This window comes from Carettochelys insculpta, chromosome 2 (genome assembly GCF_033958435.1).
Source record: "Carettochelys insculpta isolate YL-2023 chromosome 2, ASM3395843v1, whole genome shotgun sequence".
Taxonomy (NCBI): Eukaryota; Metazoa; Chordata; order Testudines; family Carettochelyidae; genus Carettochelys; species Carettochelys insculpta.
In genome coordinates, this window is record NC_134138.1 from 274,572,413 (window position 1) to 274,598,443 (window position 26,031).

The following is a 26,031-nucleotide window of genomic DNA, read 5'->3' on the forward strand; positions in this document are numbered from 1 at the left end:
AATTGATAAGCTGAATAGTAACAAGTCTCCAGGACCAGACAGCATTCACCCAAGGGTTCTGAAAGAACTCAAATGTGAAATTGCGGAGTTATTAACAGTGGTTTGTAACCTATCCTTTAAATCCACTTTGGTACCAAATGAGTGGAAGACGGCCAATATAACACCAATATTTAAAAAAGGCTCTAGAGGAGACCCTGGCAATTATAGACCGATAAGTTTAACATCAGTACCAGGCAAATTAGTAGAAACAGTAGTAAAGAATAAAATTGCAAGGCACGTAGAAGAGCACGAATTGTTGGGCAAAAGTCAGCATGGTTTCTGCAGAGGGAAGTCGTGTCTAACTAATCTATTAGAATTCTTTGAAGGGGTTAATAAACATGCGGACAAGGGGCACCCAGTGGACATAATATACCTAGATTTCCAGAAAGCCTTTGACACGGTCCCACACCAAAGGCTTTTATGTAAATTAGGTGGTCATGGGGTAGGAGGAAAGATCCTTTCATGGATCGGGAATTGGTTAAAAGCTGGAAAACAAAGGGTGGGAATAAATGGTAAATTTTCACAATGGAGGAGGGTAACTAGTGGTGTTCCCCAGGGGTCAGTCCTGGGACCGATCCTGTTCAACGTGTTCATCAATGATCTAGAAAATGAGGTAAGCAGTGAGGTGGCAAAGTTTGCAGATGACACCAAGTTGTTCAGGACAGTCAAAACCAAAAGGGATTGTGAAGAACTACAAAAAGATCTCAGCAAACTGAGTGATTGGGCAGCAAAATGGCAAATGAAATTTAATGTGGGTAAGTGTAAGTGTAATGCATGTTGGAAAAAATAACCCAAATTACACGTACTACATGATGGGGTCAAATTTAGCTACGACAGATCAGGAAAGGGATCTTGGCGTTATAGTGGATAGTTCTCTGAAGACATCCACGCAGTGTGCAGCGGCAGTTAGTAAGGCAAATAGGGTGTTAGGAATTATTAAAAAAGGGATCGATAATAAGACAAAAGATATCATACTTCCCCTATATAAAACTATGGTACACCCACATCTTGAGTACTGCGTGCAGATGTGGTCTCCTCACTTCAAAAAAGATATATTGGCATTAGAAAAGGTTCAGAAAAGGGTGACTAAGATGATTAGGGGCTTGGAACGGGTCCCATATGGGGAGAGGCTAGAGAGACTGGGACTTTTCAGTTTGGAAAAGAGGCGATTGAGGGGCGATATGATAGAGGTATATAAAATCATGAATGGTGTGGAGAAAGTGAATATAGAAAAATTATTTACCTTTTCCCATAATACAAGAACTAGGGGACACCAAATGAAATTGATGGGTAGTAGGTTCAAAACTAATAAAAGGAAATTTTTCTTCACACAGCGCACAGTCAACCTGTGGAACTCCTTGCCCGAGGAGGCTGTGAAGGCCAGGACTCTGTTAGGGTTTAAAAAAGAGCTTGATAAATTTTTGCAGGTTAGGTCCGTAAATGGCTATTAGCCAGGGATAAAGTATGGTGCCCTAGCCTTCAGAAGAAGTGCAGGAGATGGATGGCAGGAGATAAATCACTTGATCATTGTCTTCTGTTCTCCTTCTCTGGGGCACCTGGCATTGGCCACCGTCGGCAGATGGGATGCTGGGCTGGATGGACCTTTGGTCTGACCCAGTATGGCCGTTCTTATGTTCTTATGAGCTTGAAGGCCTTTAGTGTGCCATGTCCTGTGCCTGAGATGGAATAATTTCAACTCTGAATATTAACCCCCGACCACTAATTCTAGATTAGATGGAAAGCTATTGTGATACTGCAAACTGTGAATTAGAAATAGATCTGTGGGAGTTACAGGACAAATCTAGAAATATCTTTCCTGTGGCTGGCAGGGGGACAGTGTTATCAGGAGAATGTCTGTCTGTGTTTTGGAGGCACCACAGTCTACTGAAGAATTCAGAGCTGTTCATCAGGAGACGTGGTTTCTGTTTGTACATCTGCTAGTAAATTTGAATTTGAGCAAGTCACTTCACCTCTTCACTACAGTTTCCCACACGTAGAATGGAGCTCCTAATTCTCATACATACACCGTTTGTAAAGTAGTTTAACATTTTTGGTAAAAGGCTCTAACTGGACATTACTGGTTTGGGGGGGGGAGGGTCTTGTTTTTCTTAATATTTTGGTGGTATACCTGTTGCCTCTCTTCCCTTCCCAACCCCAAATTGCTGAATTTTCCCATACTGCAAAAATACATTTGAGGACCTATGTGTCCTTTTTAATTTTTTTTCACCCCTGAACACCCATTCTGATGCAGATGGATTTAATGCCATTTATCTAGTCATGTAGTTGATCAAAACAAGATTGTTGATTCGTAGATTATCAGGACAGAAGGGGTTATTGTGGTGATCTCATCTCACTTCCTGCTAACATGGCCCATAGAACTTTCATGAAATAATTTGTTGAAACTACAGCAGATTTTTTTAGAAAAACATCCAGTCTTGATTTACAATTTGCCAGTGATAGAGAATCCACCCACAGCCCTTGGCAAGGTCCTAATGGATCAGTAACTGGTTAAAACAGGAAACAAAGGGTAGGAATAAATGCTCAGTTTTCACAGGCAAGGGAGGAAACTCCTAGAACTAGTGGTGCTCAGCAGATTCATAAATAAGCTGGAAAAGGGGTAATTAATGAGGTGGCAAAATTGGTAGATGACAACACAGTTACTCAAGCTACTTAAGTTAAAAGCGACTGCAGGGTTACCAAGAAATCTCAACTGGGTGAATGGGCAACAAAATAGCAGATGGAATTCATTGTTGATAAATGCGAAGTCTTGGTGGTCACTCGATGAGTAGGACGTCTTCATGTTCAAGAAAGATGCAGAGAAATTAGAGAGGGTCCAGAAAAGAGCAACAAGAATAATTAAAGGTCTAGAGAATGTGACCTATGAAGACAGGCTGAAAAAATTGGGCTTGTTCAGTTTGGAAAAGAGAAGATGAGGGGAGACATGATAGCGGTTTTCAGGTATCTAAAAGGGTGTCAGGAGGAGGAGGGAGAAAACTTGTTCTTCTTGGCCTCTGAGGATAGAACAAGAGGCAATGGACTTAAACTGCAGCAAGGGAGGTTTAGGTTGGACATTAGGAAAAAGTTCCTAACTGTTAGGGTGGTCAAACAGTGGAATAAATTGCCAAGCGAGGTTGTGGAATCTCCATGGCTGGAGATATTTAAGAACAGGTTAGATAGATGTCTATCAGGGATGGTTTCGACAGTACTTGGTCCTGCCAGTGGGGCAGAGGGTTGGACTCGATGGCCTCTTGAGGTCCCTTTCAGTCCTAGTATTCTATGATTCTGTGTCACCCTCCTATTTCTGAGTCTATTGATGGCTGATCAACTCAATTCTGGAGCCACAGTCTTATCACAGAAGGGGCAAGTTGGAAGGGTGCAGGGCTGTTTTTGATGCTGTTTTCTTCTTCAGTGCCTCTCCTCATCTGCACTGTGGTGGGTCCCCTAAAATTGTGCCACCCCCTCACGGATTACTGTTCTCCACTGACAAGGATGGTCTTGGGCAAGGTTCTCCCGAGTGTCAACACCATTGTCACACTTTTTCGTGTGTGCCTTCAGCATGTCCTTACATCGCTTCCGCTGGTCCCCAACGTGCTTCTCTCCTTCCTCCAACTCAGAAAGGGTCTGTTTTGGGAGGCACTGATCAGACATCCGAACCATGTGACCTGTACAAAGTTGTTGATGAATGATAACGACTTCAATGTTGATCATGTCTGACCCTTTCAGAAGGACCATGTTTGTGCGCCTATTCTCCCAAGAGATATTTAGGTTTCTCCTGAGGCAGCGTTGATGATATTGTTCAAGTGCCTTCAGATGCTAAGTAGTGCATATGGGAAAACATAAACCCAGCTGTATGTACAAACGATTAGGTCTAAATTATCTATTGCTACTCAAGAAACAGATCTTGGGGTCATTGTTTTCAGTGGGTGATAGAAGACAAAAAAACCAAAAAAACAAAAACCAAAAACCAAAAACGTAACTGTGTTAGGAACCATTAGGAGAAGGGATAGATCATTGGTTTCCAGCCATGTCTTTTATGCGGACCACCACATCGTGATGGAAAGTTCTTGTGTGTCATCACATGAGCAAGTAGTTTCACACATTTTTAACACAGCTAATGGGAGTCAAACTTTATATAAAGAGGTATTTAGAACATAGCTGTTTCAAAGTTTATTATGCTCACTTCCAAACATATTGCAGTCATCACAGTACATTTACCTGCAGTAGGCCTACCAGTGGGGAAGAAGATAAGTTCTCATTTGATAAGGCTGATGTTTCACAGATGTCAAACGCTTGATGTCAGGTTCCAACGATGGCCGTCTCAGAGATCTGCTTCATCATGAAGTTCATTCTGATATTTGGCCTTCAGTGTGACAAGTACAGAAAACCCAGTTTTGCAAAGGTCGGTTGTGGTAAAAGGCATCAGAAGCATTACTGCCTTGTCAGACAGCGCTGGATATTCTGAAGCGACTTTTAAGCCAAAGGTCAGTCAGGTATTGCAAAGAAGAATCCTGCTTTAAAGTACTGTGACAGGCCAAGTTCCACATGGCTGTCTTGCTCTGTTGACATCAGACTTGTGAAGATGACACCATGAAGGCTTGTAAAGAAATTTCCTATCCAGCTGAATTTTGTCAGGCACCAGAAGGTACTTGCATAGGTTTATTTTCAAACTTTGGAGGTGCTCTAAGGATGCTTCATGCTGTTTGGAAGCTGAATCTTTGCTTTGACCAAATGAGTCATCATTAGACTCTTGAAGTCATTTGGCCCACATCATTCTTCTCTTGATCATTGCCTCTATTTTGCCTTGTTCATTGATTTTTTTTTTCTCCTCCCACCAAAGGGGCAGATTGAGGACATTCAAGTGATAGAAAATATCTGCCATATATGCTAATTTCAAAAGTAACTGAAAAATCACCAAAGCAATGTGAAAGTTCAAACTTTGAGTCAAGTGAAAAAACAAATTCTCCCCTCATCATGCAACTCAAAAAGATGAGCAAGTGCCTTTCCTTGGGACAACTAGCAGACATGTGGGCAGAAGTGATCGTTACCCATCTCATCACAAAGAGCTGCAAATATTTGCTAATTCAGTGGATGGGCATTGGTGTAATTAACTGTTTTAACCGCTTCCTTCAAAGCAGTCTTGAGATCAGCAGGCATTTTCTTTGCAGCTAATGCCTCCCTATAGATGCTGGTCATAGAACCACTACTCTTGCACATGTAACAGCCCCACTGTGTTGGCCTAACATCTCACAGGCCCCATCTGTGCCAAGTCCAACACATTTTGCCCAATCAAACCCATTTTCAATGATGAAGCACTTCAGTATGTCAAAAATAGCCTCTGCCGTTGAGCATGTGGGCAACGATTTACTAAAGAGAGAGTCCTCCTTGTGTTCATACCTTACATAGACAAGCAGGCTTGAAAGGTTTTCAGTGTCTGTTGATTCATCCAGTTGAAGTACATAAAATCTTCTGGCTCACATTCTCGCATGCGTTGTGGGCAATCTCATCGTTTCTGCATTGGATTGTGCCATCCTACAATGGAATTGTTAATTTGCTTGCAGGCCCTCTCCCAGCGTAACACGCACCATCTGCTTAGCCACTGGAAGTAAGTCGTCCCTAATTGTTTGGTTTCCCTGTCTTTGGTGTGATCCTAGCTACAATTGCCTTGAGATGTGCCTGCCATAATTCCCTTGCTGCTTTGAAATTCTTTGAGCTTAGTTTTAAAAATTTGAATTGGCTTGGACTCTCATTCCTCACATTTAGACTCCAGTGGACAGCGGAGGTTAGCAGACTTTAAACTTTCATTTTACAGAGCATCATAGCACACAAGGCACACTGGTAAGGTTTGTTCTCAGTTCCAAAGGAAGTAAATCCCAGTTTTAAGTATTCACCACTGTATTTTCTCCACATTCTTCACTTACTTCATTACTTTTATTTGCTGCTGTCTCACTATTCTTTTGGCCATTTGTGTGTCTCCTTGTGATAAAAGCCACTGATCCATTTTAGGGTTCCCATGCTCTAACGGCTGAATATGCAAAGGACGTCTGTTAACACACATTGGGGCCGGTGCATGTTGAGGGCACATCCGACACCCTTCACATGCACACTCCGTGACCATATATCTGTCCTCTCCCCCAACCCACCCACCCATGGTGAGCACACTCCCCCCACAATCCAAGACAAGGAAGCTCCCAGCTCCTTCATGCTCCCACACAAACACATACTCCACTTGGCACATGAAGAAAGCTCTGGCACATGTGCGTGCACGCGCACACACAGGCTCCATGTAAGCACGCTTCTAGCTCTTGCACACACACACACACATTCCATGTGGGTACACCCCAGGTCGCACAAAAACACACAACCCAGATACACTCCCACCTCCCTCTATACACGCTTTCTTCACAGGTATGATCCCAGCTCCCCCTATATGTCCCTCACCCCATCCAGAGAAGCCAGATCCAGCCTTCCCATGGGAGGGGCTCGGAGCCCAGTGCAGCCAGGCCTGGCCTTCCTGCCAGGGGCTTCCTCCTCCTGGCCAACCTCCTGAACAAAACCTCTGTAACCCTCCCCCTTATCTCATCAAAGTCACTGCATCTGCAGCCAGACTGTGAAAAGGGGATTTGATTACCATTTTTTATCCTCACAGACCACCTGCAGTGTCCACACGGATCACCAGTGATCCATGCACCATAGCCTGGAAACCACTAGGATTGATGATAAAACAGAAAACATAGCACCCACTTCTTGAATAATGAGATGATTGAATACGGAAATGTTAAGTAAATAAGAACCAGTGGTCACATGGCAGCAGGTTTAAAACAAATATAAGGAAGCACATCACACAAAGTGGTCAGTCTTTGGAACTCATTGCAAGGGGTGTTATGAAGGCTAACATAGAGGACAGGTCCATCAATGACTAGTATCCCAGATTATCAGAGATGCAGCCCCATGCTCTGCGTGTCCGTAGCCTCCGATTGCCATGAGCGAGAAGTGAACAAGAGGGGATGGATCGCTCAGCTATTGCCTTTCCTGATGATTCCCTTGGAAGTCCCTGGCATTGGCCATAGTTGGGAAAAAGGACTTTGGATAAATGGACCATTGGTCTAATCCAGTATGTTCTGTTAAATTGTTCCAGTGATTACTTATCTTCACTGTTAATGTGTGCCTTACAGCTAACCTGAATTTCTTGCTTTGACTTCCATTGAAACATGATGTACCTTTGTCTCTTCGATCAAAGAACCCATTATTAAATATACGTTCCCCTTGTAGGTACTAAATTCTGATCAGATCTCGCTTTCGTCTACATTTGATAAATAGATTTAGCTGCTTGAGTCTATCATAAGGGATATTGTCCAGATCTTTAATTATTCTTGTGGCTCTTCTCTGAATCCTTTATAATCTATCAGCATACTTCTTAAATTTTGTATACCAGAACCAAGCACACTATTCCAGTCACGATCATATCATTGCCAAATACAGAGGCAAAACTACCTCTCTGTTTTTACTCAGTTTCATCTTCATACTTCCAACGATCACATCTATCTAGTTGGCCACAGCATTGCAAGGGAACTCCTGTCCAGCTGATTTATTCAACGTGATGCCCAGCTGGTTCAGAATTAGCATTTTCTGGTGTGGAGTCCCTCATCCTAGAAGTGTGGCCTAGTTCTTTGTTCCTACATGTATGACTTCACACTTGACTATATTGGTAAGCATCCCGTTTGCTTGTGCCCTTCTTATCAAGTGATCCATCTTGCTTTCTATCAGTGACCAGTCCTCTTTATTATTTACCATTCCTCTAACCTTTGAGTCATCCTCAAACTTTATCAGTGGTTTTGTTTTCTTCCAGACATTAATAAAAATGTTTAAAAGTAGAGTGCCAAGAATTGATCTCCAGAAGACCCCACTAAAAACTCGCCCAGTTGATGATAATCCCCCATTAACAATATGGTTCGAGAGCTATTGGTGAGAATTTTTACTCTGTGTAAAGTATGGCATGTTGATTTTGTTCTAGTCTTGTAATTATAATGTTATACAGCAGCAAGTCAGAGATCTTACAGACTCTAAATATGTTAACAGTGTTACCTTTATCATTCAAATCTCATCCAAAATATAACAGGTTTGACAGGATCTACTTTTATGACCCCACATTGATTGCATTAATATGTTTTCATTATTGCTAATCACATGCCATGTCAGCTGTTCCATTATTTTGTCTGGGATTCATGTCAGGGTGACAGGCTTATAATTACCCAGCTCATTCTCTTGACACTTTTTACATATTGACTTAACATTAGTTTTCTTCACATGCTCTACACATTTCCTGGAGTTACAAGACTTACTGAAAAATCAAAAATTAATACAGCTAATTCAAAACTCTTGGAAGCATGTGACCTGGATTGGCTGACTTTTGAAAGTCTAACTTTAGTTGTTGCTGTTTCCTTCGGTTAATGCTGGGGTGGAAGGTGTCTCATCTGATATGACTATATCGGGGCGCCCAACCTTTTTTCAGCTGGAGCCACACGGCAATTTTTTTTACATGTTCCAGGGCCAAACCCAAAATAGCCCCAACCCCCCGCCCCAATTTAAACCCCTCACAGCCCCAAAACGTACATGTTCACTGCCCAGAGGCTTAAACTGCTCTCAGCTCCAAACTGTGACCCCCTCAACTCCAAGGTTGAACCCCTCTCAGCCCCAAACCACCCCCCTCACCTCCAGACTTCACCCCTTGCAGCCCCAAAACCAGGATTAACTAACTTTACACAGGAGCGCCCCATGCTGCCACCTCCCCTACCAGCTGCTCCTTCACCAGGCTGCTGTCTCTTCATCATGGCAGCACAGCTCCCCTCAGGCCTCCTACTCATTTCCCTTACGGACAGCATGGCAGAGATTCAATTTAATTTGTTTGATGGCCAAATCCCTCCTGCTTGCCATTTAACCAGTTAAATTGATTCTACTCTTTCAGCACAGCAGGGCGGAGAGCCGGAGGAGGAGTGAGTGGTGGGAGCCACAAATAGCTCCTTAAAGAGCCACATGTGGCTTGGAGCCACCCAGCCAGCTTTCAAAACAGCGTCGCTGCTTGCTCCACGGGCCAGAAGAAAAGGTTCCGCAGCCCATATTCTGGCCCCCCGTGGACTGTATGATCTGGCTTTCCCAAATGTGTATGGTAATGCTTAGCAGTTTAAAATGTTTTATATTCTCGACCTCTTGTCCCTCTATCTGAGTAGCATTGTTCCTGCTTTATGGAAAGCCAGAACACAGAGGTCAAGTGACTTGCCCAAAGCCACACACTTGGGAAGCCCTGGATCCCATTTCTCTGCAAAGATAACCTTTTTGTAGTAACAGTTCCCTTTAGCATAGCCAGCTGGGGATTCTTCTTCAGCAGAATCAACTTTTATACCCTCTTCTGATGGCCAAGCAACATAACGCTACCAAATTGCACCTGGGTCTAGTGAAACCAGAGCACAGTTTCTCAAAACCATTCCCAGGCCCAGTTCTGTGCAGCAAGCTTCTCAGATTTAATTTTTTATTAGCACAGTCAGTTGTAACAATAGAGAGTGTACGCGGTCAGTTAAAATGCACATCCTTCTGTCTTTTTACTTTTAAGCTTGAAATACTGCAGCAGTACTAGAGAGCTGTCTCATTGAGATACCATGCATTTAAATAATTAATTATCCCAAGATATACATCTGATTATCCGCAATAGAAAGAGCTTGAGGGAGAGATTTGAGGCCAGTTTTCTGTAATCTGTTTTTGCACTCTGAAATGTTGAATGTAACTTCAGTTTTTCATAAAAGAACTACGCTGTAAACCCAAGTCTAAAGGAGAACTGGGGTTTCCTTTATATAAGAACATCGGAAGCAAAAAGCCTGGTAAACAGCCATTGGGGCTACTGGACAGTTGAGATGCTAAAGGCGCACTCAAGCACAAGAACATTGTGGAGAGACTAAATAAATTTTGCATCGGTCCTCGTAGCTGAGAATGTTAAAGAGAGACCCAAATCGAGCCATTCTTTGTAGTTGGCAAATTTGATGAACTGTTCCAGTTTGAGGAGTTAGAGGTGGTCTTGGAACAAATTAATAAACTGAACAGTTAAGTCTCCAAGACTATATGGTGCACCCAAGAATTCTGAAGGAACTCAAACATGAAATTGCAGAACTACTACCTGTAGTCTGTAACCTGACATTTAACTCAGCTTCTGTACCCCATGATTGAAAGATAATCAGGCAGATTGGTTGAAAATGTAGTAAAAAACAATATGGCCAGACCATGTAGACAAACAACTGTCTGGGGAAGAGTCAGCGTGGCTTTTGTAAGGGGAAATTGTGCCTTACCAATCTAGTAGGGTTCTTGGACAGATCAACAAGCATGTGGACAAGGGGGATCAAGAGGCTATATTTGACAAGGTCCTTTGCCAAAGGCTCTAAAGCAGGCGTGTCCAGCCCACGGGCCGCATGCGGGCCTGGACAGCTAGTAATGCGGCCCCACGAGATTGTAAACTTTTAACATTATTATGTGATTTATATACATTAACTGTATTATGTATTTTATATGCGGCCCAAGACAATTCCTCTTCACTCAGTGCGGCCCAGGCAAGCCAAAAGGTTGGACGCCCATGCTGTAAAGCATGGATGAGAGAATCCTCTTGTGGACTGGAAGCTGGTTAGAAGGTAGAGAGCAAAGGGTAGAGTATAAATGATAATAAGACTGGTCTTACTGGGTTAAACCAAGGGCAAACTAAGCTGCCATAGGATTCGAGGGAAAATCCTCTTATGGATCAGTAATTGGTTAAATGGTCAATTTGCAGAATAGAGAGGGAGGTAAATAGTTGTCTCATCCAGGTGTCTTTTCTGGGAATAGTCCTTCTCAACATACTCATAAATGATTTGAAGAAATGGGTGAACAGTGAGATGGCAAAATTATTCAAGACAAGTATCAGGCAGATTGCAAAGGAGCATCTCTAAACTGGGAAACGGGACAACAAAATGGCATATGAAATTGAATGTTGATAAATGCAAAGTAATTCACATTGGAAAACATAGTCCCAACTATACATACAAAATAATGAGGTCTAAACAGGCTGTTACTGCCGAAGAAAGAGATCTTGGAGTCATTGTGGATAGTTCTCTGAAAACATCCACACATTCTGAAGCCACAGTCAAAATACAAACAGAATGCTGGGAATCATGAGAAAGGGGTAGATAAAGCATAAAATGTCATATTGTGGCTATATAAATCCATGGTGCCCCACAACTTAATATGGAACGCAGATGCAGTCACACAATTTCAAAGTTATCTTGCCATTGAGAAAAGTTCAGAAAGGGCAGTAAAACTTAAGGGTATGGAATGGCTTCTTCATGAGAAGACATTAATAAGAATGGGACTTTTCAGCTTGGAAAAGAGACACTTGAGTGAAATACGGCTGAGATCTAGAAAATCTTGGCTAGGGTAGAGACAATGGAGATGGAAGTGCTGTTTTCTTTTCATAACATGAGAACTAGGAGTCTCCAAGTGGCACGAACAGGCAGTAGACCTAAAATAAACAAGGAAGTACATCTCCAGACTTAGAAGGTGCAGGTGGGGGAAGTGAGCAGGAGAGCTACAGAGAGAGGCAGCCGAGTCTGCCCCTGCTGGAACTGAGCAGTCCCCCTGAGAATGAGCCGGGGTGGAGGAGCAGCAGGGGAGAGATGACAGCCATGCAGTAGCTTGTCTGCTGAGGCATAGTCATCCTGTTGAACTCTTTGACAGAGGATGTTGTCAATGCCAAGACTATAAGAGGCTTTTTAAAAACTAGATAAACTCTTGGAGGTTAGATCCATCAATGGCTAATACTCAGGAAGGGCAGGGACGGTGTCCCTAGCTCTGCTTGCCAGAAGGTGGGAATGGGCAACAGGAAATGGATCATTCAGTGGTTACGTGTACTGGTCGTTCCCTCTGGAGCACCTCTGATTGGCCTCTGTCAGAAGACAGGATATGCAGCTAAATGGATTTTTGGTCCTACCCCACTATGGCTAGTCTTATGTTCTCATTACTCCTTCAACAAGCTTAATATGTTGACCATCAAGCATAGCTACTTAAGGCTGTGTAGACTCTCTCCCACATTAAACTGCTCCGTTGGGTAGAATTGAAATTTTACTTGTTTGCTGTTGAATGTTGTTATGGGATCCGCTTTTAACCAGTTACATAATCTCCAGTTCAATTCAGCAAAGTTCAGTGGAATGACAGAGATACAGCTGTCATTTCCTCAGTCTTCCTGAGTATCTTTCCAAGTCGTAACCTCTCAAACACCACACTAGTAAAGACTTTTTAGATAGCATGTAGCTTAGCCATTGCACATCCTTTAGCCTGGGGTGTCCAGAGGGGGCCACATGGCTCTTGGGGCTGGATAGGGCGCAGCTCTCTGGGCTCAGTGCGGCTCTGGTGGTGCGGCTCATGTAGCTGTCAAGGTGCAGCTCTGGGAGCGTGGTTTGCATGGCTCTGGTGAGTCACCAAGGTGGGATGTAGGATGCCTGGCTGGGCTGGGCTGGGGCGGGGGCGGGGGTGCGGCATTAAACCTCGGGTGGCTTGGGGCTCCTGGCTGGTGTAATGGCAGGGGACTGCAGGGGGGATAAGCCAAGGGCCTACTTGGAGCTGGGGCGGGGGTGTTAAGCCCGGGGGCAGCTTTGGGGGGGGCATGTAAGCCCGGAGTGGCCTGGGGCTGCGGAGGTGGGGGAGGTTAAGCCTGGGGGCAGGGTGGTGGTGGTGGTGGTGGTTTGGGGCTTTTTTGTGTTCAGCCCCTGGAGCATGTAAAAAATTGCCATGTGGCCCCCAGTGGCAAAAGGTTGGACACCCCTGCCCCTGCTTTGGCTTTGGTCCCTCGTTAGCCCCTTGCTCTCTCACAATACCACTATTGCAATTGCTGACAAATTCAAAAGGTTTTAAGGAAAAATCAAATTGTCCAGAGCACAAGGGTTGGCCACTTGCAGCTCCAGGTGCTGCCGCCACTGCTTCCTCTTGCTGCTCCCTGCCCTGCTGCAGTTGAAATAATAGAGCTAAATGTAATAGGTTTAACAGCAGGCAGGCCCGCGGGAGGGACCCAGCTGTTAAACCAGTTAAATTTAGTTCCATCATTCAGTGCTGCAGGGCAGGGAGTTGCCTGTGTTGCAGGTGGGGGAAGTGAGCAGAAGAGCTGGGGAAGAGGGGTGGCTGATTCTGCCCCTGCTGGAGCTGCGCAGCTCTGCCGAGAAGGAGCTGGAGGGGAGGAGACAGTGGCCGTGAAGTAGCTTGCCTGCTGAGGCATGTTGTTCTTGTTGGAGGGTGGGGGGTGTTGGGCGCTGCTGTGGGTAAAGCCTAGAGATGTGGGGCAGTTTGGGGCTGAGAAGGGTTAAGCCTGGGGCAGTTTGGGGCTGAGAAGGGTTAAACCTGGTGAAGAGGAGGCATTTGGGGGCTGAGGGGTTAAGCCTGGGGATGGGAGGTAAAGCTGGGGGATAGGAGGGTGGGTCTGGGGGCTAAGATGGGGGTAACTTAACTTTCTAACTGGTACAAATCATTGTGTGCACCCTGTTTGTAAAATAGGGGTTACAAAAATTATGATTTGATATTTATTAAGGACTCTCATATTCACATGCATTGCAGCTCTTGAAGTATTGGTTTTATAAGTAAATTTGAAAAAATGGCTCTTCTCGCTATTTTGGTTGCAGACCCTGGTCAAGAGGGAGGGAGCTTGTACAGAGTTCGTATATATGTAAGCTTAACATCTATTTTGAATAAAGACGTCAGAAATACTGGGAGTATTATCATTGTGAGAATAAAATATTGAAATTAAAAGAAAATGTTTGATGAAAGTGAAAAATGGAAAACCCATGACACAGTTCCTATTTGGCAATTCAGTCCTGTAAAACCCTCAGCTGTCTGTGTTGTGAAGGTGGTATGGGAGAAGTGGTTAACTTGTGTGTTTTTTACCCTCAGCATCTAGCAGCAGTGGAAGAGCGGAAGATAAAGTCCTTGGTCGCTCTCCTGGTGGAAACACAAATGAAGAAACTGGAGATCAAACTTCGTCATTTTGAAGAGCTGGAAACAATCATGGACAGAGAAAAAGAGGCAGTAAGTGGAGGAGATTAATTTTCTGTGATATGCTAGAGCAAGCATATCTGTTCCCCCTTTTTTACATATGCAGCTCTTGTTATCTTACCTACAGTATATCTGTATTGCCATTAAAAACCTGCGGCTGACCCAGGCCAGCTGATTCAGGCTAGGGTTAAGGCGCTGTTTAACAAATGTTCATGCTTGTGCAGGACCCCAGGCTCTTGGACCTTGGGAGTTCAGTCCAAGCTCTGGGACCTCTGCATCTCACATGTCCACACTGCTGTTAAATAGTCCCTTAGTGCCAGCAAAGTCACTAGGCACTGGCCAGACCCTGCTGTCTAACTGCAGTTTAGCGGTTCCCCTAGAACGCACAGTTACTCATTTAAACCTGTTTCATTCACCCCTCTGATGTCTACCCAGGATCTCCCCTGCAGTGTAAAAGCATGAGTTTATACATGTATTGGGCTCACCTTGTATACTTTCTAAGATGAACATTTACAGAGCCTGTGCAGAGATTACATCTGATGAGGTGGTGGAAAGGAGCAATTTGTGATAGAAGGATGGCTGTTCTTTCCTCCACAGAGAAGGTGGGGAGAAGCTTTTCATACGTAGCTTGGATATGGTCCCTCCAACACCAACTCTCTGCCTTTTCTGTCCCACCTTGGTGTGTTAGATCAGACTCTTCATTTGGTCTTTCAGTTTGTTTCTCCAGGTCATTTTTGGGACTTGCTCTTCCAGCTCTCTTGAGAGTCTCACCTGTGCTGTGCTTCTCGGTAGTCTATTCATCCTAAGTGCACTGTGGACAGCATTCAGCTCTTTGATCTTCACAGTGCACTGCAAGCTGTAAAGGAACTCTATAAGTTAGGTTACGGATCTCAGAGCTGGAAGCAAGAATAAGTAGCTCCAAAGGGGCGGGGAGAAGAGGTAGCCATAGGGATGGATAGGAATGATGCAAAATAATGGGGAAGTTGCAGGTCAAAGGGGACAGAAAACAAAGCTAAGAAAATGGGACAGAGGAGGGGGCGCCAGAAGACACATCTGGGAACATGCACCAATTGGCTGGAAGGCAAAGAGCAGAGACAAGGGAGGGGAAAAAGGAGGAGTTGGCCAGCAGAACGAGGTGATTACTGATCAAAGAATGAGCATTCTGCGTCTGGGAAGAGAGTTAGTATAATGTACAGGCTAGGATGCCGGTTTAGTTTTTCTGCTTGTTTGAAATATGACTGCCCAAATACATATGAATAATAATAATAAATTAATGACCTGCTTGAGTCTCTTGTTCAAACACTCGGTTTCTTTGCTGTGCACAATTAGTATCAGAAATAGCAATAGAAGAGATGTTTGTTGTCTTTGCAGGGTATGCGGCATTCATTGAATCAGCCTCCCCCATTGTTTAGTTGCTTTTTGTATGGGATGTGGTATCTTCATGACTCCTTTCATGCTGAGCTCAAAGTTAAATTTTTCACTTTTTTGTGCAAATCCTGATGGAACAGTTTTTTAGTTCATCTCTTTGTGGGCAACATGGTGATGGAAGTAAATGAGATTATGGCATATTGACCTATAGACCTGGGTTTTCCATACTTGCTTCTGGAACAGATGTTGCAGTAATAGGCAATATTTTGGGGAACTGGATTAAATTTACAGTTGGTTTCTGTATGATTGTGTTCTACTCCACAAGGGAGGATTACCACAGCTCCTACCAGAACTAGAATCAGTGTGATGTGATGAAGGTGAATCACTGAAATGAAATATCTCCTGCAGTAGTTTGCACAGGGTTGCTCAAGCTGGAATTTCCAAAGCCAAGGAAATAAAGGAGGACCATTGGGTTTAAAACAAGAAACTTGAACAGACTTGTGGCTTCCTTTCTGATCCAACAAAATGTCCAGACTTTCTGTCCAAGGCAAGCTGCAACCCTTGCAAAAGGTTTGGAGACTCTTTGGCCTGGTAGAGCTCTGTAAGACAGACAGGTAAACCCTAGTATGTTTAATGTATGTTTATATCTGTTTGTTATTTTTATGATTTCTCTGCAATGCTTTTTTCCTTAAGAATAAATGTTTGCTTAGACAGGGCTGTATGGTAACTTTTTAGCTAGCAAGACAATTGCTCATCGTCATCCAAAAGCATTGCTCAGGTGCTGGTCTTTAGGCAGACTGGCTTGCTGAGGATACCACTGCACTGTCAGGAAGCAGTGCACCCTTAACATGTCCAGTCAGCAGACAGTAGAACAAGGGTTTCAGCTGGAGACTTCCCTGGACATTCTTGGAGTGGACCACCAGTGTTTGGGTTGGGTTAAAATGCAGGTGCAATGCCTTGGACACTTTGGCAGACCTCACATTACATATAATGGAACTGATGTCTGCATCTTAGCGTTAGCCAGGCTGATAGATTTGGACAAACTGTGGTATTTTATCAGAGCAGACTGTCAGAAGTGTTTCTTCTTTGCTGAGCATCCTCAGCTGTTCCAGTGTGTGTGTGTGTGCCTGTGACGCTGATTGGCAAATAAAGAAATGGCTGTAACTAAGTCAAAATGGTTCTCTCTGGATTTACTTATCTTTAGGGCAATATACTCCGTTACAGTCACAGCCTTTCTTTTCTTCTCTTTTTGAGACGTCCTGATATTTTTCTTTTTAACAGTTTGTATATGAATTCCCCCTGGCTTGTGGTAGCCAAAATTCAACTTTATTGTCCTGACACTCTGGATATTTAGAGGAGTAATTAAATTTAACCAAAACAGAAGTTCTTTGAACTGTGGTAGGTTCCATGTCTGAATGTCCATGTAGCTTCATTTGAGCCGTCCCAGCCCTCTCTTTTAGTCAAGGTCACCTGCTTGTAACTATTAAATCTGCAAGGGGGATCCAGGGAGGAGAGAATGTTTTAGTTCAGTTTTCTCAGTGTGTAATCTGAAGCTACTTCAGTGCTGTCAGTATGGATTGTGTGTCGCTGGAGATTCTGTTGATAGCAGCATCGTTGACCTGGAAATTGTAGTAACATGAATGAATGTCCGCTTTTTACTACCAAGGGAAGGCAGTGGGAGAGGTAGAATGATGAACCAGTGATGACTGCTGTGTGCACATATCAGATATTTATGTCATTTCTAATTGTGCATCATTTTGAGGCAGCTTGAAAACATCATACCATTCTAAATCTTTTCCTGCTGTAAATATTTACAGCAAATATATTGAGGGATCTTCTGTCGCTCCTGAACGTACCACTTTTTCCTGTTTCCTGTCATCTTCATGAGTCAAGTTTTTCATGCATCGGTTTGTGATGTGGACTCATGCGCACAGTGATCCAGGCTGAGTCAATCTATTTTAGCTCCTGTATGATTTTTCATTATCAGGTTTTCACCTGGCTCTGAAAGTTGAAAGGTAAATGCAAGTGTACTGATCTGCCTTGATCGAAAGCTTAGTTGTGTTGATGACGAGCCCTCCTGAAGTCTAGTTCTATGGATATATTATGTTTGTATTTTTGAATCTTTTTCTGTTTCCCTTGCAGTGTGGCTCTCCAGTTTCCGAGCTAGCATGTGGAACCTGCTGGTTCAGGCTGTGCATTCCTGTTAGCCTTCATCTGCATCACAGTGCATGTGTGTTTAATATAAGACCTTCATTTTTTATGAGTCTCTCTGTTGCGTGACTCTCTCTTGGCCACCTATCATTTTTGACATACTGATAGGGAAAGTGTGTTTTTAAAAAAAAAAAAAACAAACTTTCACCAGCATTTAGATCTGATGCCTATTGCTAGACATTTATTTGCATTTTTGGAGAAGTTCGTAGTATCACGTCTGCTGGAATGCCCTCTTTAAATGTATTGCAGCAAGAGATGGTGGCCTGCAGATGGAGAAGCAGAGTAGCGTTAGAATATAAAAATAGGCTGCCGCGGTATCTCATTTTATGAAGCCTTGCTCTCAGGGCACCTGAAGCAATTCTTCTGTGAACTGCCTGCCACCTATTGTTTCTGTTTTCACACATGCACCATTACACTGTTGGTGTATTGTCTTTCCATTTTAGTATATTCTTCCCACCAAAGTCTCAAACTGGTCAAGGACAAAGAAATCACAGCAGCATGAATAAACATATTGTGATCACTACATGCTGAAAAACAGTCGTCCCCCCCTCCCCAGTTGTGCATTATTCACTAGCTCTGGTTCCCATCTGGTTCTGTTGGTGAATGAGGGCAGTGTGGCCAAATGGTTTTTCACTCATACTTTGGAAATGAACAGTTTGCTACATAGTGTGTTGTGGAATAGAGTTCTTCTAGAAATGCTGAAGTATGTTTGCAATGAGCAAAAGACTCTGGATGCAGAAAACTGTTCTTTAAATGCTTTAGACCGTAATATAATTAAATTTAACATCCCTGTGGTAGGAAAAACACCGCAGCAGCCCCATAGTGGCATTGAATTTCAGAACTGAGAGCTACACAAAAATGAGGTTAGTTATACAGGGCCAAAAGTGAAATCTGTGCAAGCTGTGTGGAAACTTTTTAAAGATGCAATAATACAGACTCAACTTACATGTTTACCTCAAATGTAAAAACAGAGTAAGAAAACCAAAAAAGAGTCAACTGTAGCTAAACAACCGAATAAAAAAGCAGTGAGATAAAAAGGGGAAGCTAAATCCAGAGGTGGAAAAAAGTAGCCAAAAAGTTAAGTAAGTAGTACAGCAGTGGGGTGGGGGGATGTAGTTAAGTATCAGTCACCAGTGTCCCTCTGGAAAACTACTTGAGTAAAAGTGCACACATGAACGTGCGAGCACATATTGTACTCAGATGTGAAAGCAGCTGCACTTTTACTCAAGTAACTTTAGGGGTTTCTCTTTCCACCCCTGGCTAAATCATAGTGAGGAAAACAGATGCATAAACTCTGGCAAATGAAATGAAAAATATAATTAGGAAGACCAAAAAAGAATTTGAAGAACAGCGAGCCAACAACTCAAAAAATAATAACAAAAATATATAACAACGCACACCAGAAGCAGGACTTCTGTTGAACAGCCAGTGGGCTCTTTGGATGATTGAGATGCTAAAAAGTATTCAAGGATGGTAAGATCATTTTAGAGAAACTAAATTCTTTCCATTGGTCTTCATAGATGAGAGTATGGGGGAGGTTTCCCAGCCTTAATTCTTTTTAGGTGACAGATATGAAGGATTGTCTCTCACTGAGGTGTCACTAGAAGTGGTTTTGGAATAAATTGATAAACTAAATAGTAACAAGTCAGCAGGACCAGATGGCATTCACCCACGAGTTCTAACTGTGGTTTGTAATTAATCTTTTAAATCAGCTTCTGTATCAAATGATTCACGGACTTCATTTTTTTAAAACGGCTTGAGTAGCGATCCTGGCAATTACAGGCCAGTAGGTCTAAATTCAGTACTCGGCAAATTACTTGAAACTATAGTAAAGAACAAAATTGTCAGACACATGAGATGAACGTAACTGGTTGGGGAAAAGTCAACCTGTGCTTTGTAAAGGAAAACCAAACCTCACCAAGCTACTAGAATTCTTTGAGTGGGGGTGAACATGTATGTGGACAAGGGGAATCCAGTGGATATAGCATACTTAGATTTCCAGAAAGCCTTTGACAGGGTCCCTCACCAACGGCTCTTAAGCAAAGTAAACCACCTTGGAATAAGAAGGAAGATCCTCTCATGGCTTCATAACTGGTTAAAAGATAGGAAACAGAAGGTAGGAGCAAATGGTCAATTTTCAGAATGAAGAGAGGTAATTAATCGTGTCTGTACTGAGACTAATCTTATTCAACATATTCATAAGTGATCTAAGAAAAGAGGTAAACAATGAGATGGAAAAATTTGTAGGTGATACAAAACCACTCAAGATAAGTCTAAAGCAGACTGTGAAGAGCCCCAAAAGGATCTCTCAAAATTAAGTAGGTGGGCAACAAAATGGCAGATGAAATTCACCGTTGACAAATGCAAAGTAGTGCGTATTAGAAAACATTATCCCAACTATTCACCTAAAATGATGGGGACTAAATTAGCTGTTACCACTTGGGAGATCTGGGTTTGGTCTACACTAGACCTTACAGTTGACTGCAAATATACAGTTCTAGTTATGCCAATTGCATAGCTAGAATCAACGTATCTGCAGTCAAGTGTAAGGTCTGCCCTCACTGACGGAGGTCAGCAGGAGCAGGAATACTGGGGGTTGATTGCAGACCCCAGAGAGATCAATTTTGCACATCTTTGCCAGATGCACGAAATCGAATTCCAGGAAGTCAGAGCTTCAACCTGGAAAGTGTACACATACCCTTAAAGTCATTGTGGCTAGTTCTCAGAAAATAGCTACTCCATGTGCAGTGGCAGTCAAAAAAGCAAAGCATGTTGGGAATAATTAAGAAAGGGATTGAGAATAAAACAGAATATTTTGTTGTCTCACTAAATCCATGGTACAGCTTCGTGTGAAATATTGATAGGTTTAACACCGGAAATCTAGGCATAGAATTAGTACTTGTATGAACTTTGTACATGTTAGTTGAGTGTACTGTGGTGGTAAAGTCTCACTGTGATCCAGTTTCTTCTTAGTGATTATCTTTCCCAAGGTGCAGCATAGAGCAGAAACTGGATCAGAGGCTAGAGTGATTATTCCCGGTGAACATTTACATAGACTGTCTTGAGTTGAGCTGTAGATGTAGTGTCATGGTATTCCATGTACTGGAAACACCATGGTATTGTTAACTGCTGTTGATGGCAAGTGTGCATTTTCAATGGCATGTATTGTCATCCTGTCTGGAAAATGGTGGTGAGCTGGGCCAGGTATGCTCTCGGTTGGTAATAAGAATTTCTAACGTTGTGGGGAGCATTTCTTACATCTCTTCATATTTTGAGCTTGACTGTTTTTTCTCTTCACTGCAGTTAGAACAGCAGAGGCAGCAGCTGCTGACAGAGCGACAGAACTTCCACATGGAACAGCTGAAATATGCAGAATTAAGGGCCCGCCAGCAAATGGAGCAGCAGCACAGTCAGAACACACAACAATCACACCAGCATTCCAGTGGGCCTGGCATGAACCCACTTGGGACACCAGGTCATCCAGGCATGCTGCCTCATCAGCAGCCTCCTCCATACCCTATGATACACCACCAAATGCCCCCGCCTCATCCACCACAACCAGGTAAGAGTTGGTAAAAGTTCATCATCATAATTGATTAAAGCCAGCGGAAGAAGTGATGGCAGATGAAAGTACACAGCACGCTGCTTGTTTACTTATTTAATGTTGTGTGCCTTTTTCTTGATGTCTCTAAGAGAAGAGAAATGCAGTTTGAGGTCAGAATGGCCAATATTATTCATGTATGATGCTGTTTTGTTTGATAATTTCTGTGACTTGTCATAACTGCAGGCAGTATAAACTAATACAACTCCTATGGGGGTCATAGTGAGTTACAAACTAAACGGGAGTCAGTGGTGTCACACTGTTGCCAAACAAGACAAACATTCTGGAATGTATTTGCAGGACTGCCATAAGCAGGACACGAAGCAATTCTCTGTTCTACTCTGTGCTGATTAGGCCTCAGTTGGAGTGTTGTGTTCAGTTCTGGTCACAATGATTCAGGAAAGATGTGGATGAACTGGAGAAGAGCAACAAAAATAATTTAAGGTCTGGAGAACATGACCTGTGAGGGAGGATTGAAAAACCTGGGTTTCTTTAGTCTAGAGAAGACTGAAGGGACATAAGTTTTCACATGCATAAAAGTGTACAAGGAGAACAGAGAAAAAAATTTACCTTCAACTTTTCAGTATAGGACAAGAAGCAATGGTCTTAAATTGCAGAAAAGGTAGGTTAAGCTGGACATTAAAGAAACCTTCCGAACTGTAGGGATGGTTAAGCACTAGGATAAATTGTCTAGGGAGGTTGTGAAATCTCCATTTTTGGAGATATTTAAGAACAGGTTAAACAGACACATTTCAGGAATGGTCTAAATACCTGGTCTTGCCATGAGTGCAAGGGATTAGACTCCCTGACTTTTCAAGGCCCTGTGGTAGGGACATGCCAAAGGTTCCCTGGGGGTTTGGAATGTGGTGACTTGGTCAAAGCATCTGAAAAGAGATTTGTTTCTCCATTTTTCAGTTTAAAATCCAGAAGTATGAATCAGGAAGGATTAATGTATGGCCTGATGATGCAGGACGATGAAGGAAATAGCAGATTTTAGATATGTTTTAGAGTTTGACTCACGTGGTTTTCATTAAATTGAACCGAAACCTGTCTATTTCAGAGGCTCAGCATTCTCCCAGCTGCACCACTCTTCTTTTTTCTTCCCAGTCCCCTAAAAATGAGGTCATTTAGAAGAGCACAAGAGAAGATCAAGGACCAGAGTGGCTCTGTCGTTGTGTAATGGGGAAAAAATTCCAGCTAGTTAGATAGGGTTCATCTGAGTTACTCTTTTTTTTTTTTTTTAAATAAGTGTTACTGCATTCTACAGAAATAGTCCAAAATATGGCATTTTACAGTACTGTTTCTGTAGCGTTTGGGGCAAGTAGCACAGTATTAGGTTCAAGAGTTTTTTGGTTTTGAGCCAAACAGAAGTTCTTCAAAATTTGGAAATGTGATTCCAGTAAAGCCAACAAACAGTATAACTTAGAGCCAACAATAAGTAATAGGGAAATTAGGAAAGATGTGGACAAATTGGAAAGAGTCTAGAAGAGAGCAATAAAAATAATGAATGGTTTAGAAAAGGCAAGGTTACAAAAACTGGGTCTTGTGTCTGTGAACCACACCCAGTAGGTTTGCGGGCTGCATTTAGTTTTGACAGGAGACTCACGCTGTATTAAGGGCTCTTACGAGAGGACTGTGATCAGTTGTTCTCCATGTCCTCTAAAGGTAGGATAAAAAGTGATGGGCTTAATCTGCAGTGGGGGGCTTTAGGGTTGATATTAGGAGAGCTTCCTAACTGTAATAAAGGTTAAGTTCTAAAATAGGCTTCCAAGGGGTGGCAGGGAGTGCCATGCAGTCCCATGCTTGGAAGCGTTTAATAACAAGTTGAACAAATACCTGTTGAGGATGATCCAGGTTTACTAAATTGCAGGGGTCCTTTGTTTGCACTCCCATTACATATTGGACAGACAAGGGGAACAGGGGCTCAAATCCATCCTTTATGGGCTATGGGTCAGATTTTCTAAAGTATCAGCATTTTTAAAGATACAGATAGACATCTGACTTATATTTTAATAAGTGGGAGTTAGGCATCTGGGCGTGTTTGAAAACCCTGACCTAAATCCCAGAAGGGAGATGCCATCTAGGAAAAGAGAGCAATCTCTTGTTGGAAGCAAGTGTATTCCCTCTGAAAGGCAAAAGAAAAGCATGCACAAGAAAGCCAGAAAATGCAAATAAAAGTCTAAGAATTATTCCAGGTTCTCCTCCATTGGCTTTAGCTTCTCCTCAGAAGATGGCAGGAACTCTGTCAGTTTTCCATGATAATCTCAAGCCAGTGAAGGTGCTTTCTGAAAGCTATGTCTGAGCCATATGACAACCCCCAGTGAGAACCATCTGTGAAAGAAGCTGAGCAGCAAAGTCTGAGGGGAAAATATCTTCCACTGTTCTGTTTTGCTCACCAGTGGGAGAGGAAACTGGTTTGTGCCATTCTCACAGATCACCTTCCTGCCCATCCACAGACTTTTTTGAGGAGTTCCCCCCAGTGAAAGTGAAAGCCTCCTGTGGATAGAAGTGTCTCCGTTGCTTTCAAATTTAGTATGAAATTCACTAAAAAATATGCCACACCATCAAGGTGAATAATTATAATATCAGTTATTAAAATTTTGTCTTTTCTGTTCACACAACATCCAAAAGCTGTTTTCTATTAAGTGGAGGTTGAGATTATTCAATTTTTTTTTAAATAATTTTGTTCAAGGCACGTTTGCAAGCCTTTGATAGTGAGCATCCAAAATGCAGAATGTGAGCCGTTTTTAATTGTGTCCAGGGGTCACAGGGCTCAAATCCTTCCACAATGTTACACTAAACCAACTTAGAAAATGAAACTTCTGGCGTCACTTTCCCTCTGCAATTACTCACTTTTTGATTCATAATTTTTTTTCTTGCTAATATTCTCCAGTGATCACTTAAGTTACTCTTCTGTTGTACACTAACCTCATTGTCTAGGGTAACAGATGGAGTGCAAACTGATATTGGTGGGAAATGCTTTGCAGAATTCTCCCAGTTATAACTTGGTAAATAATTGTGAAATTACAGACTTGTTGATTTGTGCTGTAACAGTAACTCTTTATAGTCATGAGAAGCCACACTGGAGATATTTAGTATGTTCTTGATGGCTTGGTATAGAGGTAGTTGTGCTAACTCCTGTTTTAACACAGTGACCAGAGTTAATTCTACTTATGGCTTTAAAGTTCCTTTATTGTGGCTTTAATAATGCCTAGTGGTCTTAGCTTATGTGCAGCATGATTCAGCAATGATTGTGGTCCAATGCTTAGATGATTCTTTTTCAAGTAGCGTCCCTGTGGGTGCTCCATTCTGGGTGTGAGCGCATCCTCACATGGCACTCGGAGATTCTTCCATAGCTGTGGTTTCCCACGCGTGCACAGAAGCACCTCCTCATGGTCTGTGGCACAGGCTCTTTGGTTCACTCTCTACCATCCTCAGCTGCAAAAATAGCCTCCTTACTTTCTGCAAAGGGACGAAAGTCGAGTTAGTTACCTGTGTCCTTAGCCGTTACCCTAGTCCAAGTTCTTTTCCTTTGTTCTATTTTACAGCAACAAAAAGTAGTTTGTAGTTAGTTAAATTTCAACAGTATCACCACCCTGGCGGGCTTCCCTGGTTTCAAGCAGTGTGCCACATGTGACGACGCGATGTCCACCTCAGATGGCCGTGCATTGTGTATCAGGTGGCTGGCGAAGACCACCAGATTCAATATTATGTTCACTGCTCGAGCCTGATGGCAGGAGCCAGAAGAGACCAAGTTAATTGGCTCAAGACTTTCCTGTATGAAACATCTTCATCACTCCGGATGTGCCAGTGACTAAATCAGCAGCCAAGGGTGAAGACGCCAAATGTCCCTCAGCCTCTAAAGGGTCTCCCGCAGCTGGTCCAGGTCCCTCTCCAGTCCATTCCTGGTCTCCAGCGTTATCTGTACAGGCCGCGCCAGAAGGGAGAACCATCCCGGGTCCCCCCACACATCCCTGCCGGCACCGCCAGAACAGGTTCATTTGGTGCCAAAACAAGAATCTGCAGCATTGACTTCTTCAGCACCAGCAACACCCTCAGCACTGGCAAGCCCTCCACTAGCCAAGACAAAGTAGACCACGCCTGCATCCGCGCTTACTGCTGCTCCCTCTAAAAAGCAGCACCCTTCGTGCTCCCTGTAACTGAACACTTTGCAAGTCCAGAGTGGATGCCCCTCCCCACTCCAGATCGCCATGGGAGACAGCATGGCCCCTCCACAGGCATGAGGTGTCAGACACCCGCCATGCTACAGAGACCGGCAGCGGGGAACTCAGTGCCAAAGTTGGCACTGGTCAGTCACCAGCACATGTCAACACTCTCTCACTGGCACTGTTTGTCACCTTAGCTGCTGGCTTTGCCATGAGGATCCCACTCTTCGGCGGCATCATTTGCCTCGCAAGCTAGACCACTGACATGGGGTGCCAGATCCAATGGTGCCAGGGGCATCTCATCACAGCATTCTAGCCCTGTTCATCCATGGAAGAATGCCCCACTGGTCTCAGCCACTGAGCCATACCATCCTCCTCCTTCATGGTTTGCCCATCATTACTCCCAGCCAGACCAACAGTGAGCCTCTTGGTCTGAACCAACGCAGCACCAACATACTCAGTCGTCAGTGTCTTCAGTGTTGGAGTCATGCCTGCCGTCGCCACAATCATCACCAGCACAGTTCTCTCCATCAGAGTGCCCTGGCACCAAAGGCTCTGCCTCCAAAGAGGAGGGGCCCTCACCCTTGAATCCATCCTGTT

At 43.3% G+C, this 26,031-nt stretch overlaps 1 protein-coding gene across 2 annotated transcripts in view; it reads left to right on the forward strand.

Annotated features, from left to right (window-relative positions):
* The window catches only part of SMARCC1 (SWI/SNF related BAF chromatin remodeling complex subunit C1), a 153,155-nt gene that overhangs the window by 104,246 nt on the left and 22,878 nt on the right, over window positions 1-26,031 (forward strand). For both annotated transcript variants that reach the window (XM_074985235.1, XM_074985236.1), the window contains 2 exons: window positions 13,984-14,118; window positions 20,968-21,226. In XM_074985235.1, the coding sequence (XP_074841336.1) occupies window positions 13,984-14,118; window positions 20,968-21,226 (394 nt within the window). The remainder of the gene's footprint in view (window positions 1-13,983; window positions 14,119-20,967; window positions 21,227-26,031) is intronic.